The 14,405-nt window shown below is 41.5% G+C and overlaps 1 protein-coding gene across 2 annotated transcripts in view; it reads left to right on the forward strand.

Moving 5' to 3' along the window:
• The first annotated feature begins 3,583 nt into the window (after positions 1-3,583).
• AEBP2 (AE binding protein 2) overlaps positions 3,584-14,405 on the forward strand; it is a 65,737-nt gene continuing 54,915 nt past the window's right edge. The window contains exon 1 of one of the 2 annotated variants that reach the window (XM_040235296.1): positions 3,584-4,392. In XM_040235296.1, the coding sequence (XP_040091230.1) occupies positions 3,746-4,392 (647 nt within the window). In that variant the 5' untranslated portion in view covers positions 3,584-3,745. Of the gene's footprint in view, positions 4,393-4,629; positions 4,757-14,405 lie in introns of those variants that run through there. The other variant, XM_040235297.1, reaches the window with a different exon arrangement.

Below are 14,405 nucleotides of genomic sequence, written 5' to 3' on the forward strand. Positions count from 1 at the left end.
TTGAATACTATTCCTAATCAAATAGCTCTTCTCTTATGCAATGGTGTGTTATTGGGTAATGTAATTACAGGTGGAATCACAGTCTCTAGGCAAGCAGGTGGGAAATACACAGCAGTGATTCTCAGTCTATGAAGGACAGTGTTTTACTTTTCAGGGGACTGATACTTTTGGAAAATTACCAGATTAAGAAGATAAAAAATAAACTGACAACATAATAAAAAATAAAAGCCTCTTTTTGATGATTAGCTTTGGCAGATATAAAGTTACTCTGCCAAATTGTTATAGAAGTTCCCTGGGACTTTCCTGGTGGTTCAGTGGCTAAGACTTGGCACTCCTGATGTTCAGTCCCTGGTGAGGGGACCAGATCCCATATGCTACAACTAAAAATCCCATATGTCCCAACTAAGACCCGATGTAGCCAAATAAATACACACAAAAATTTTCCTGAAGCTAATTTCCTGTAGCTAGCTGCAGGCTGGTAAGGACCAGGGAGTGGATGGGCACTGGTCTACAGACCATGGTGCTTTCATTTCATCCAGCCTCTCACCTGAAACCACCTGAAAAAATCCCAGAGGACTGCCTCTGGCCAAACACTTCATGAATGCCTCAGTGACATCGTGACCTGGTTCTAAGGATATGCTTGCAGAGTAATTAATCTGCAATTAAACCAAAAGAAAGAAAGAAACAGAGACAGAGGGACACAGACTGCACAAATGTGGCAAAATACTAGTGACTGATGAATGTTGTCAGGTTTGTGGGGCTCCCTGGTGGCTCAGATGGTAAAGAAGCTGCCTGCAATGCAGGAGACCCAGGTTTGATCCCTGGGTCAGGAAGATCCCCTGGAGAAAGGAATAGCTACCCACTCCAGTATTCTTCCCTAGAGAATCCCAGGGACGGGGGAGCCTGGTGGGCTAAGAGCTGGACACGACTGAGCAAGTAACACACACGCACACACACATACACAGGCAGGCGGGTGTACAAGTGTTTATTATTATCCAATTGTTTCAATTTTTCAAAAAATTTGCAATTAAAAAAAAACCACTCCAGTGATGGGAAACAAGAGTTGTTTTCTTTTTTTCCAGAAAGCCAGTTCTAAGATAGTTTGTTTTTGTCTTCAAATAGAAATACTGCAGTCAGAGCATTCATTTGTGGGTTTGATACCTGCCATTTCCACTTACCTAATTGCCATGCACCTTTCCATCCTTTCACATTTTTCTCCATATCACCTCTAATATTAGATAACCTTATAACATAACTTTAATCATATCACACCTTAAACATTTTTTTTAATACAAACACACGCACACACAGTCATCTTTCAAAGTCAACCTTTTTTTACTCAGCGTTTTCCGTGATCTCATCTTGAAGTCTTTTTCACTTTTGTAGCTTCATTTTCTCATGCTTAACAGTCACAAATTAAATTTTTATGCTTTTCCAATGTCTCAGTCTTAGAATTCCCCCTCACACAGATTTCTCAGTCTCTCCAATCTTCAAGATCTGGCCCCATCGTAAATGTATTTTATGTTACGTACACAACTGTTCAAATCCTACATTCTTCATGATGTTTTCCTTCAGTAAGTTTCCCAAACGCAGCCAAAATCTCTAGGGCATAATACAGTGCTTGGCACATACACTTAATACACGCTTTTCAGTTTAACTGTGATAGTTTTTAACTGAAAACAAGGAGGATGAAAATACTTCCCCAGTCTATCTCAAAGAGTGGCTTTCAGGTTGAAATGTTTGTGGTTAGCATTTTGCCTTGTATGAGTATTGTGAAGGTATCTGTGAACCATAATACCCCATGCTATTATTTATTATTTTTATTTTTGCTTTCTTTTGAGGCAACATATGGAACAAAGCTGTCCAAAGGCCTAAGGCTGTAAACATAATGCTGGGGTATTCATGATGTATGAAGACTTTCTAAGATGTGTTTGAGCGCAGAGCCTGTTTTAAGGCAATCAGTTCTCTGATTCTCCCTTCTCTTACACCTAGAATTGATCTGTCTGAAAATGTGCCTCGGGGTCAGGTGTGAGGTGGGCGCCTTTCCAGCTTCCCTTATCCCAAGTGAGGCTTCGCTGCTTTACAAAAGAAAGGCATAACTCTGCCTCACCCATCTTCCTAACCTACCTAGCAGGGTATGCAAAATCCTCTAGGACACCAGAAAAAGGAACAATTGAGTGGTGAATGAGAATGAGTAACACATCTTTTTACAAGTCAGGTGGTGTTCAGTTACTTGCTTTCAACAAAGTTGAAAGAGAACCTAGTCAGAGTTGTCAACGGATAGATCATTAAAAGTATTTTTTCCTTGTTAGATCTTTATGTGATTTGGGGGGGGCGACATATAATTTAGAAAGAGTTCAAAGAATCGAATTGCATTGCTCTAACAAAACTCCATTCATTCTCATGTACTTATTAATGTGAACAAGTTTTTTCAGTGCTTACATCCAAGGAATTAAAAGTTTGTAACTGAATGGAATCATCTCATTTTCATTCTAGAAATACTTGTCCACTGATAAATAATCTAGCTTTTAAAAATATTCAATTCCATCTCTGTAAGATGCATTGCCAACAAAATTCCAATTTGGGGGTTTAGTATCTATTTGTAAATTTTGAAATATATTTGTTTTGATCAGTTGAAACAAGTGTTGAGTGTTATAATCTGAGATTTATAAACAACCCTTGAATTTCAATTTCGATACACATTTTTTTGTGTATATAAGATGTATACAGGAAATATATAAGATGAACAATAAAACAGTTCAAATGTAAAATATTAGGATAAAATTCTGGAGATGTAAAATGTAAATGAGCTCCAGAGGATAAAGGATGGAAATTGCCCAAGTATAAACGAGACTGTATTTTAAAAGATATTGGTGGCTATTAAATCCGTATGGAATTTCGGATTCATTGGTTGACTACATTTAAAAAAGTGTGACAGTCGTAAAATATGAGGCTGGGAAAAAATGTGGATGTCACTTTAAACGTGGATGTACGAAGATGTACAAAATCGTTTCAGAGGGCTCAGGAGCTAAAAAGTTTGACGATCTTGCACACAGATGTTTGCTCTCAGACTGTGATTTAACCAGTCCTCGGGGTATTCGAACGTAGGTTAGATAAAAACCTGTGGCTCTGCGTCGCACATATGGATTCAGTACCTAGCACTGTATTATTTATTTTTACTCATTTTCCTCGCCTCTTCTCTCAGACTGTCAGCTCTTAGGAGCCCAGGGACTTGTTCGATTCTTGGCTCAGCGCCCGCGCGCCGGGGGCGCTCCCCAAACACTCCCGGAATGAATGACTCGATCGTGAGCCCTCGGGGCGGGGGCTGTTAGAATCCCCGCCTGGCGCCCCGCTTTTCGTTCCGCGTGTCCCGCCCGCCGCGCGGCCGGGGAAGGCGTGGGCAGGCCCGGCGGAAACTCTGAGTCCCGGCGGGTCGGGGCGGGGGCCCAGAGGGGGCGCGGCCGGGGGCGCGGGCGCGGAGCCGGCGGCCGAGGGGAGGTGCCACCGCGTGCCGCCGCGCAGGCGCGCAGCCGTCTCCGCGTGAGTGCGCGCAGTGGCGCGCCTGTCCCCGCGCGGGTTCCGTAGCGCGTGTGCAGGCTGACGCAGCTCGCGGGCCCTCCTCCCCCTCTGCCGCGGTGTCGGCCGAGTTTGGGGCGTTTGGGAGGGGGGCGAGGGAGCGAGAGTCGAGAGAGGGAGGCGGCGGCGGGGAGGCGGAGGAGCCGGAGGAGGAGGAGCAGGCGCCGCCATGGCCGCCGCTCTCACCGACATGGCCGACCTGGAGGAGCTCTCCCGCCTGAGCCCTCTGCCCCCCGGCAGCCCCGGGCCGGCGGCGCGGGGCCGGGCTGAGCCCCCCGAGGAGGAGGAGGAGGAAGAAGAGGAGGAGGAGGCCGAGGCGGTGGCGGCGCTGCTGCTGAACGGCGGTGGGGGCGGCGGCGGAGTGGGGGGCGGCGAGGCGGAGACGATGTCGGAGCCGAGCCCCGAGAGCGCCAGCCAGGCCGGGGAGGACGACGACGAGGAGGACGACGAGGAGGAGGAGGAGGAGGACGAGAGCAGCAGCGGCGGGGGCGAGGAGGAGAGCAGCGCCGAGAGCCTGGTGGGCAGCAGCAGCGGCGGGAGCAGCAGCGACGAGACGCGCTCGCTGAGCCCCGGCGCCGCCAGCAGCAGCAGCGGGGATGGGGACGGCAAGGAGGGCCTGGAGGAGCCCAAGGGACCGCGGGGCAGCCAGGGCGGCGGCGGGGGCGGCAGCAGCAGCAGCAGCGTCGTCTCCAGCGGCGGCGACGAGGGCTACGGGACCGGGGGAGGCGGAAGCAGCGCGACCTCCGGGGGCCGGCGAGGCAGCTTGGAGATGTCGTCGGATGGGGAACCCCTGAGCCGCATGGACTCGGAGGACAGGTCAGTGCCCCGAAGCGTTCCTCCGCTTCCCTTCCTCCTCTGGCGCTCCTGGGCCCCTCCGAGGGGGACTTTTCTGCTGAGAGTCCCCCCTGTTCCCCGAATCCTCGGCCCCTCCCCCCCCTCCCCCCGGCTCTCAACTCGGAAACCTCTCCCTGCCGCCGCGCCCCTCTCGCTGCGGATAGCGGCTTCCAACTCTTCAAAACCCTTTTCCCCCCAACTCTCCTTTCCCCGCCCTCTTTCCCCCTCGGCTCTGCGCTCCGTTCGGACCGAAGGACGGCTCCAACTCGGAAACCATCCCCAAAGTAGGCCCAGAACCTCCGGCGGAGCCGAAGAGGGCCTTGATGTACACACCTCGGTACACAAGGTTAGCTTCCCCGGGCGATGTTGGCGAAGACTTGTCACAACTGTAACTGACAAGTGTTTTCCAACATGGCTGGTCTCGCCTGGATGTAAGAGAACTTCCTTGTTCAGGGAGGGGGACCCCAACCATCACTTTTCTTTTACTTAAAAAAAAGACTATTCTTTTCTATTTGACTAGCGCTTCCAGAATTCCTCATATCTTCCTTAACCTGGTCTCCAAAATGATTTTAATAACCTCTCTTTATTTGGTTGGTGGTCAAACTGGGGAGAAAGTTCTCAAACTGTACACATCGTTGTGTAAGAGAATAATGAGTTGGTGTCGTTTAAGGTAACTTTACCGAGCCGAAGAGAGTTGCAGTGGTAACAAAATGCAGTTTTAAGGTACAACATGTTAGTATGCGTTTTAAAATCTGTACACTAATGGTTCAACATGAGTCGTGATTTTCGGTGATAAGATTTAAAGTCATGTTTTGGCGAGATTTCTGAAGGGATTAGTAGTTTTGTAAAGCTTTTTAGAAAGAGTGTAGAGACTGACAAAAATGCGCCTCATTTTCTGGGGGCTTTAAGATACTCATTGTTAAGGTATGTTTCAGATGTTATTGTCATTATTTTTCATCTCCAGAAGACTTCATATTTTAACTAGTAGGTTGTTAATGTATTTTATTTTGATACAACAGAACCATGTCATGCGTATTGTACTGCCTCTAAAGTATATTAGCAATTATTTTGACCGTCTGCTAATGTTTGGATGAGCAGTAGAATTTTAACAATCGATATTGGATTTGAAAGTTTTAAGTATTCTAAAGTTCTAGGAATTCTATTGTTAACTGATAAAAATGAACACATTGGCTTATGTTTAGTATTATGAGGAATTCACAGCCCTAAATATTTTGAAAATACAGCATCAAATTCTATTTGACATTTATTTTAATATCTAAGGAATTAACCTTGATGGGGTAAAATAGACTGCAAACCTTGAAAAAATTGTCCTGAACTATGTAGGCAGGATAGGAAGGAGAATGTCTTTAAGAAAATTAAAGGATTGGTGTGAACTGCCTGACGAAGCATGTTATTTGTCGTTTTACTGTATACGCCTTCGTTGGTACCAGTAGATATTTAAAAGTTGACATTAGTTCATACAATTCAGCGTCTTCCACAGTTGTTCCATTTACCTAGCATACACACGTACTTGCCTAGTAGCACTGAAGGATTTAAATGTGCCAATCATGTCATTTTCACAACTCTGGTGCAAGACTTAAAAGCAGAGAAGAAGCAAGTTAAGTGTCTTTCTCAAAACATTAACTATGGAATGGAAGTGGTGGAGCTGGATCTGAACAAAGGTTCTCAAGTCTCCTGCTAGTTCCACTTCACCAGAGTTAGAATTATTCTCTTTAAATAAGCTACAAGCAGTATGTGCCAGGTTTTTGTTTTTTTCGTTTTTTAAATTTAATGTCTATCTACTATGTCATTTTAGGAGACTATGAGTAGTTGGTCCAGTAATACTTCAGCAAGTGGAGTTTTGACGTAATTTTTATTAGATACTTGAATAAGTAATTCTTACCTCATTTCAGAGTAAGGAGTAAGATACTGGTGCCACAAGTCCAAATAAGGTTAAAATTTGATTAAAAAAAGCATGCTTGCTTTTCTGGATGCTTAAATATTAGAGACTACAAAATACTATAATCTTTTTCCTATTACAGGGTAATGAATTTATCATGTATGAAAAAACCTTTATTACTAGTGAAACTGGTTGTGATCTTGATAATATTAACTTTGAAATGCCCCCCTCCTTTGCCTTTCAGTTTCTTTCTTTTTTTTAAGTTTGCAAAGGATTCATGATTCTTATAAACTGCCATGCAGATTACATCAATCTGGATTTTATAGGTTGATTTCATGGTAGGAAGTCTTTATATTTGTAACTGATGGAAGGATATCGTGGTTTTAAAGTGCTTTTTAAAAACACGGGGCATTCCTGTTGCAAAGATTTTATTATCATTAGAATTTACTCTTTTGTTAGAATGTCTTTTGCGCTTTCACGTTGAAATAAGATTATACTTTTGAGTTTATGTAACATTCTTTAGAATGTGTTGAAATATCTTAAATATTTTTAACTTTAAGTGCTTCTTTTGAAGAAAGAACTAACTGTAAAGATTTGGATATAAAGCTTGTGATCCAAGGAGTCAGTTTACAACACACATTTTAAGTGTTGTGAAAGTGATTAACTTATAAAATGATTAAGTCACACAATTCCAAAAACATTGTTTTCCCCAGGAGAAAGTTATTCAAAAGCAGCGTTAAGTGTACTGATGTTTATTTTGGTAAGATTAGGAAACCTTAAAGTTGATATATAGTTTACTCTTACTTCAGTTATAAACATAATGGAATTTTCTTTGGGGAGAATATTTAGCCATGTGAGGCCACTAAAAACTAGCTTTTATTTTACTTTGAATCTAACCTTAAGTACTTTTTAAAAAGTTACCACCTTTTAAGTTAATTTCAGAGCCTAAGTTGACTTTTAAATAGAATTTTAGAACTTGAAATGCCTCTGAAATTTTTTTTTTTAGTGTAAAAGTTAGTTTATATTTTTAGTTGCTTGTCTGTATAAGTGAATTGATAACAGCCTGTATTTTGTGGTTATTTGTCTCTTTTTTGTATTATGGTTTTTCCTCCCCAGCTAGAATATAAGGTATGACTTATTTTGAAAAAGCCACTTTTATCAGCCTTTCTACGTAAATTCAGATGTCAAGTGATGAGTCCATATACGGAAGGGCATTTAGTGTGAAGCTTAATGATCAGCATAGACTACAGGCCCTTACAGTTTTTGAGAATTAACATTTGGATTCCCCGCTTTATGGGTTGCAAACTTCAAGGTATAATTAAATTCGTTTCGACACTGGGAAAACAGGGTTATGTTGTCCACTTTCCCAGTAGTATGATTGGGAAGATTTTTTTCCTAGTATGGAGGCTAAACTTTTAAATTGGATTAATACTAGAAAGCTTCATGCCGAGGTTATCATCAAGATTAAGGCTCTGATGTGGTTGAGACAATCAAATAACTGATAAAAGTATTTTGCTCATACTTCATGATGGAATTGCTTTTCACTATTTACCTTTCAACTCTGAAGCAGCTGCTCATAGTCTCTCTGGAACCACTTTTAGTTTTGACTAAATTTAGAGAAGAGCTGCTAACAAACAAGTCTCAGTTTTCATTGATTATGTATTGTAATTCTCAGTTAAGGAAGGTATGGCTCTGTGCTAAAAAATAAAAAGTAAACAACAATAAAACTACAGCTTTCAGGATTGAACTTATATGGAAAGATTCAAGGGAACCATTTTACTTTTAAGAAACTTTGAGGCTATTTCATTGGGTCAGTTAGGAAGTCTTGTGTGTATGCTAGTTTGTTACCAAGCTTGTTACCATGTGCAGGAAGGACTCCATTGGATATGGTGAGAGATAGACAAAAAGCTTCCCTCTCTCATCCATCTTGCATATTGCTCTGAAACTTTTAATTAGCACAAACTTGGATGAAAAAACAAAGTTAGCGATTTCACACCTTGACTATTGTGTTAGCTATTTATTGCTGTCTGTGCTCCTGATTTAGCAACTTAAAGAAATAAACATTATCACCTGTGGTTTATAAGAATGGAGCTACTTAGCTGGGTGGTTCTGGCTTAGTCTCCTATTGCAGCGAAAGTGTTGGCCAGCACTGCAGTCATCTGAAGGCTTGACTGGGGCTGGAAACCATCTCACTTATATAGCTTTGGCAGGAGGCCTCAGTTATTCACCAAGTCAGTATCTCTATAAGGCTACTTGTGTGTTCTTAGGACCTAGCAACTAGTTTCCTCAGAGCAAGTCTTCTGAGAGAAAGAGAGCCAAGGATTTTATGACCTAAATGAACCTGCTCACATTTTCTTCATACATCTTCACTTAGCAGATAACATTTTCCCCACTTTTCATTCATACTATGATAAAAAATAATTGCTTCAAATTTCTGTTGATGGAGACAGCCTTTCAAAACCCATCAAAATACCATGACAAATTGTTTCCAGGTCTTTTTAAATGATATTAATGTCTTCTTCCTTTTAATTAAAAGGAAATATGGTCTTCCTTTTAATTAAAAGAAAATATGGTCTTTTAATTAAAAGGAAATATGGTATTGCTTTTAGTACCATATTTGTATTTCTTCCCATATTTGTATTTCTTCTTTTCAACCCAGTTTATGGCTCTGTTCTATATAGATGGAAGGATGTAGAATATTGCAACATGAATAGCCTGTAATCAAGAGTCAAAGGATAAGATTCAAATCTTAGTATTGCTAACATCTTTGACCCTTAATTTCTTAACTGTAAGACCAGGTTAGGTTTTCCCATGAAGGTGTTTATTCAGGTTTACATGAATTTCTATTAAGGGGCCCTGTCGACTATTCTGAAGAAGACCTCTTATCTGGATGCTTTGCTTCATTCTTTTTGTTGTAACATGGTAGTTTTGAGAGCAGGGACAGTTTAGCTCATTTCCATCCTTGTAGTATCTAACAGTACGTGCTTACGGTGTGTACTTAGTTATTAGAAATAAACAAATACCAGCAGGAGAATTTGTATAAGGAAGACTATAAAGTGAGGGCCTTTGGTTGGATTATTGTATTTGGTATAGTGATTTAAGGCCAACTTTTCTCTAGGGGCATACTCTAGTAAGGTCAGTGAGATTGAATGGAAAATTTTATGTGGACGTTTCTCTGAAAAGATGTCAGTAGTTTTTATCAGTCTCAGAAATGTCTGGTCTAAGCTAAGAACTGTCAGTTTAGAAGCAATCCAGAGGTGCCTAATAAATACTTCTTAAATGATTGGAAACTGTAAATTTCTGTAAAGAGCATATTTACAAAATAATTTGACAGAAAAATCCAAAATGGATAGGCACTTGAGGTTTTTTTTTTATTTTAACCATTGTTTAGAAGCATTTATAGTAGAAAAATGCCCAACGTTTTATCCAAGGCAGATGGAAAACTTGAAGTTAATGAGAGGATAGCGAGAGAAGTGGTTAAAAGTACACTATGAGTCAGAACACTTGGATTTGTTGAATTCTGGCTGTCACTAAAGCTGGGTGACCGTGGGACAGTCATTTAGGTTATTTAACATCTTAATACTACTTCAAGTTTTTTATCTGCAGAAGAGGGACATTAATAGTTCCTTTCCTGTAAGGTGGTTGTGGTGATGACATGTGCAGTATTTGGCACACACTTTACTAAGCATTTATTACGTGATAGGTAGGTATTTAGTCCACAGATGTATGCAGAAGCCCCATTATGTGGGTAATGGGTATTTTAGGTGTTGGGTACACACGGCAGTGACTGAAACAAAGCACTTGACCTCACGGGCGGTGGGACAGACTGCGTTTGAGCCAATTGTAGCTAAGCTAACATTGGTCTCTTGTTGAAGCAGTTTAAGATCTGAAATGCCAAAAAATACTATGCTGTTGTTCAGTTGATCAGTTGTGTCTGACTCTTTGCAACCTCATGGCCTGTAGCTCGCCAGGCTCCTCTCTCCATGGGATTTTCAGGCAAGAAGACTGGAGTGGGTTGCCATTTCCTTCTCCAGGGGATGTTTCCCAGCCAGGGATCAAACCCGCATCTAAGGAGGATTTTCCTTTTTTTCTTTTTTTTACCACTGAGCCATCTGGGAAGTCACATCTAATTATGTGCAGTTTTCAGTTGCGTCAGACTTTTTGCATCCCTTTGGCTCCTCTGTCGTTGGAATATTTCAGGCAAGAATACTGGAGTGGGTTGCCATTCCCTCCTCCAGGAGATCTTTCTGACCCAGGGATGGAACTTGGGTCTTTTCTTGCATTGGCAGGTGCATTCTTTATCATTGAGCCATCTGGGAAGCCCCCAAAAGTACTAAACAAGCTGTTAAATATGTGGCATGTTATCTGTAAATGAATGCTTCAGAAACTTGCAAAAGAATATGCCATATCAAAAGATTTTATTACAAAATCTGCATCTTAATCATTTACTTTAACATACATGGTTGATCTGAAAGGCTTCTTAATGCCTTTCATTTTTAATAGTTTTTAGTATGTAACGCTGCTGATCTATTACTAATGGGTTTAGGGATTTGTTTTCTAGTAATGGTGATGGGTTTGCAATTAATTTTACCACAGGTTGAGTTCATTTTTGTGACTGATAGTATACATTTGTGGAAATAATAATGACATTGACCTTAGAACTAACTGAACAGCTTTGGGCATGGATAGATCAGGTGGATGTTTGGATGTTTAAAAAATCTTTGTTGAGCATTGACTGATGGTTGGCATTGAACCCTGTTTAGTGATAAGAAATATACATGTGTTGTCTTCCCATTTGGTTAGTTTTTAAGGAGACTAAGAAGACAATTCCATCATTTTCTAGTTTTTCTGTAAATTGTGACCCCAGTGTATTAAAGTTAAAGCTGTAGAGGACTTCTCTGGTGGTACAGTGGTTAAGAATCTGCCTGCCAGTGCAGGGAACACAGGTTTGATACCTGGTCTGGGAAGATACCACATGCTGCGGAGCAACTAAGCCCATTCGCCACAAAAAACAGTAGCTTCTGCTCGCTGCAACTAGAGAAAGCCCTTGCGCAACAAGAGACCCAGGGCGACCACAAATAAATAAAATGGTGATTTTTAAAAGAAAAAAGCCAGTACTGTAGAATATTACAGTCGATAACTAAAGTTTTGATGAGAGAAACGGACTGGATTTTAGGGTTGGTTGAGTGATGAAAATTTCTAGAAAGCTTAAATGAAACATAGGAAGGAAAGAGCCTAGCATATTCAGGAAACTTCCTGCGGAGAGAAGAGGTTCCACATTGAAAACTGGGAAATAATTAATGGGAAAAGTGTGGCCCTTTGTGCCAACACAGGTGTGCCCATCTTTCTCACTGTAGGTTGGTGAATTGGTTTCTTTGGCTCTCCCCGACTTCTGTTTTTGTAACTCCCAATCATGATCAGGTTTTACCTTGAACGTTTTCTCAAGCAGCCTCTCCATGATTCTTTGTTAGACACACAGTGTTAGCACTTCAAATTCTGCATTGCCTTTATCACAATTTGAGTGATGATTTACTGCTCATCGCTCTTGGGAGAATGTGTGCTCCTTGAGAATGGGAACCATGTCTGTTTTGATCATTGCTCTATCTGCATTAGCTGGCACAGTGCTTAATGCTTATTTTAGGTATTTTAAAATGTATTTTGAATGAATGATGAAACTTGGTGTTACAGGAAAATTAATCACACGTGGCAAAGGTAGAGAAAGAAAGCTTGGGAGCTGGGAGACCAATTAGGAGGTAGAAGGAGTAGTACAGGTGTGAAGTGAAGAGACTTTGAGCGGGGGTCAAGTTGGGGAAAAAGTCACACTTGGGAAATGGACTTAAAGGAAAGAAAAGCTAATCTCTGGAGTGATGAATAAGAGAAACAGTGTTACTATTTCTGAGTAAAAAGTTTTTTCCTTGAGGATTTTATTGGAACAATACCTTACTGTATTTTTGTAGACACGTCTATCACTGAAACAACGAAAGGAACATTGGGTAGTGAAAGAGCGTGAACGCGTTAAGTCAGAAAGCCTTGGTCTTATAATTTATCTTCTCAGAAGTTGTTTCCTTACCTTTCAAAACAGGAGACATATCTTAGTGTTATGGTTAAGTGAGATGGAATATGTAAAGGGCCTAGGGCTGTGATTAATTCATATTGTCATTTACCCTCCCATTTCTCATGTGTAAAATGTGGAAAGAATACTCTAGTGAGAATAATCAGTATTGTAGCTCTGGCGTTACTAGAGACTGCCTGCAGGAAATCTGGCAGTGGATTTCATTTCTCTGAACTTCAGTTTGACTCTCTTTCTTGGAAGTGAGGGTTTTGGACTAAACAATAAAAAGTGGTTTGGAACTCAGATATGATTTGGCAAGTGCTCTAAATGGAAGTCAGGAGATAAATATAGTAACTCCTATCTTGATTAGGACTTATCTTGAACAATTTCTCAGGCAAACTATCCCCAATACTCTGTTAGACTCATTGTCCAAATTCTGCATTAGCCCTATCACAATTGGAGTAATTATTTACTGTTTATCTCTTGTTAGAATGTGTGCTCACTGAGAATAGGAAACTGTTAATATATCCTCAGTGTGTCTGTATTTCCTGTCCTTTAGACAAATCCAGAATATTATAGGTTGTGTCTTTGCTATATCCAAGATCTCAGATACTTTAGGTTCTTCTGGGTTTAAAAGTCACTGTAATTCTAATTTATATTTATGGTGTTGTTTTGAAGAATCCATTTGTGTTTGTCTTCTGTAGGCTATAATATTTTAAAATCAGGTCCTATTTATCTTTATACTTCCAGCACTTAGCTATACTACACTCAGATGTTACACTCTCTGTGTAAAGTAACTCATTAATTGAATTCAGCTGATTGTGGATGATGATTAGTCGCTAAGTTGTTTCCGACTCTGTGACTCCATGGACTGTAGCCTGCCAGGTTCCTTTGTCCACAGGGTTTCCCAGGCAAGAATACTGGAGTGGGTTGCCATTTCCTTCTTCAAGGGAGCTTCCCCACTCAGGGATCGAACCTGCATCTCTGAAGGTGGATTCTTTACTGCTGAGCCAGCAGGGAAGCCCAGCCTTGGGTGTAGATATTTCTTCTTTCTTGCTGTCATTTGTGTGGCTGCAGGAAACGAGGAGAAGAACCATTCTGTGCCTTATGTCTTCCCCTAGTTCCTTTTAATCAAGTCAGTTCCGTCTCTCAGTCATGTTCGACTCTTTGTGACCCCATGGACTGCAGCACTCAGGCCAGACTTCCCTGTCCATCACCAACTCCTAGAGATTGCTCAAACTCATGTCCATCGAGTCAGTGATGCCATCCAACCATCTTATCCTCTTGTCCCCTTCTCCTCCTGTCTTCAATCTTTCCAGAATCAGGTCCTTTTCCAAAGAGTTGGCTCTTTGCATCGGGTGGCCAAAGTATTGGAGCTTCAGCATCAGTCCTTCCAATGAATATTCAGTTGCTTTTAATAGCATAAGCAGAAAGAGTATTTGAAAAAAGTTGTGATTATTTGAATAGTTTTAAAAAGCAGGATTCCCAAATTTACATTTTGTTTCTCAGGAGAAAAAAATAGATCGACACACTGTTTTAGAAGAAAACCACTATTGATTGTCTAGTTTGCTTGAGAATCTGAGGCTTGAGCTTATTGAAAGGATTTGATGAAGTTCACTGCATCCACATAGTTCACTGAAGCTGTGATTAAGTTCATAGCTTCCCTGGTGGCTCAGATGGTAAAGCGTCTGCTTGCAGTGCAGGAGACCTGAGTTCAGTCTGGGTCAGGAAGATCCCCTGGAGAAGGAAATGGCAACCCACTCCAGTACTCTTGCCTGGAAAATTCCATGGACCAAGGAGCCTGGTAGGCTGCAGTCCATGGAGTCGCAAAGAGTCGGACACGACTGAGCAGCTTCACTTTCTTTCTTTCATAACTGCATCCACATAACCAGTGAGGTGAGAAAGTACACACAGACTGTATCCTGCCCAAAGTCACACAGTCCCTGCAGAAGGCTGGTGGTCCTGGCTCTGGGTGGGGTCTTAGCTGTTACACTGCTGGTAGGACTGTTTTAACAGCTTCGACCAGGGGAAGCTTAACTAAAA

This window comes from Oryx dammah, unplaced genomic scaffold, assembly GCF_014754425.2.
Source record: "Oryx dammah isolate SB20612 unplaced genomic scaffold, SCBI_Odam_1.1 HiC_scaffold_29, whole genome shotgun sequence".
Classification (NCBI taxonomy): domain Eukaryota; kingdom Metazoa; phylum Chordata; class Mammalia; order Artiodactyla; family Bovidae; genus Oryx; species Oryx dammah.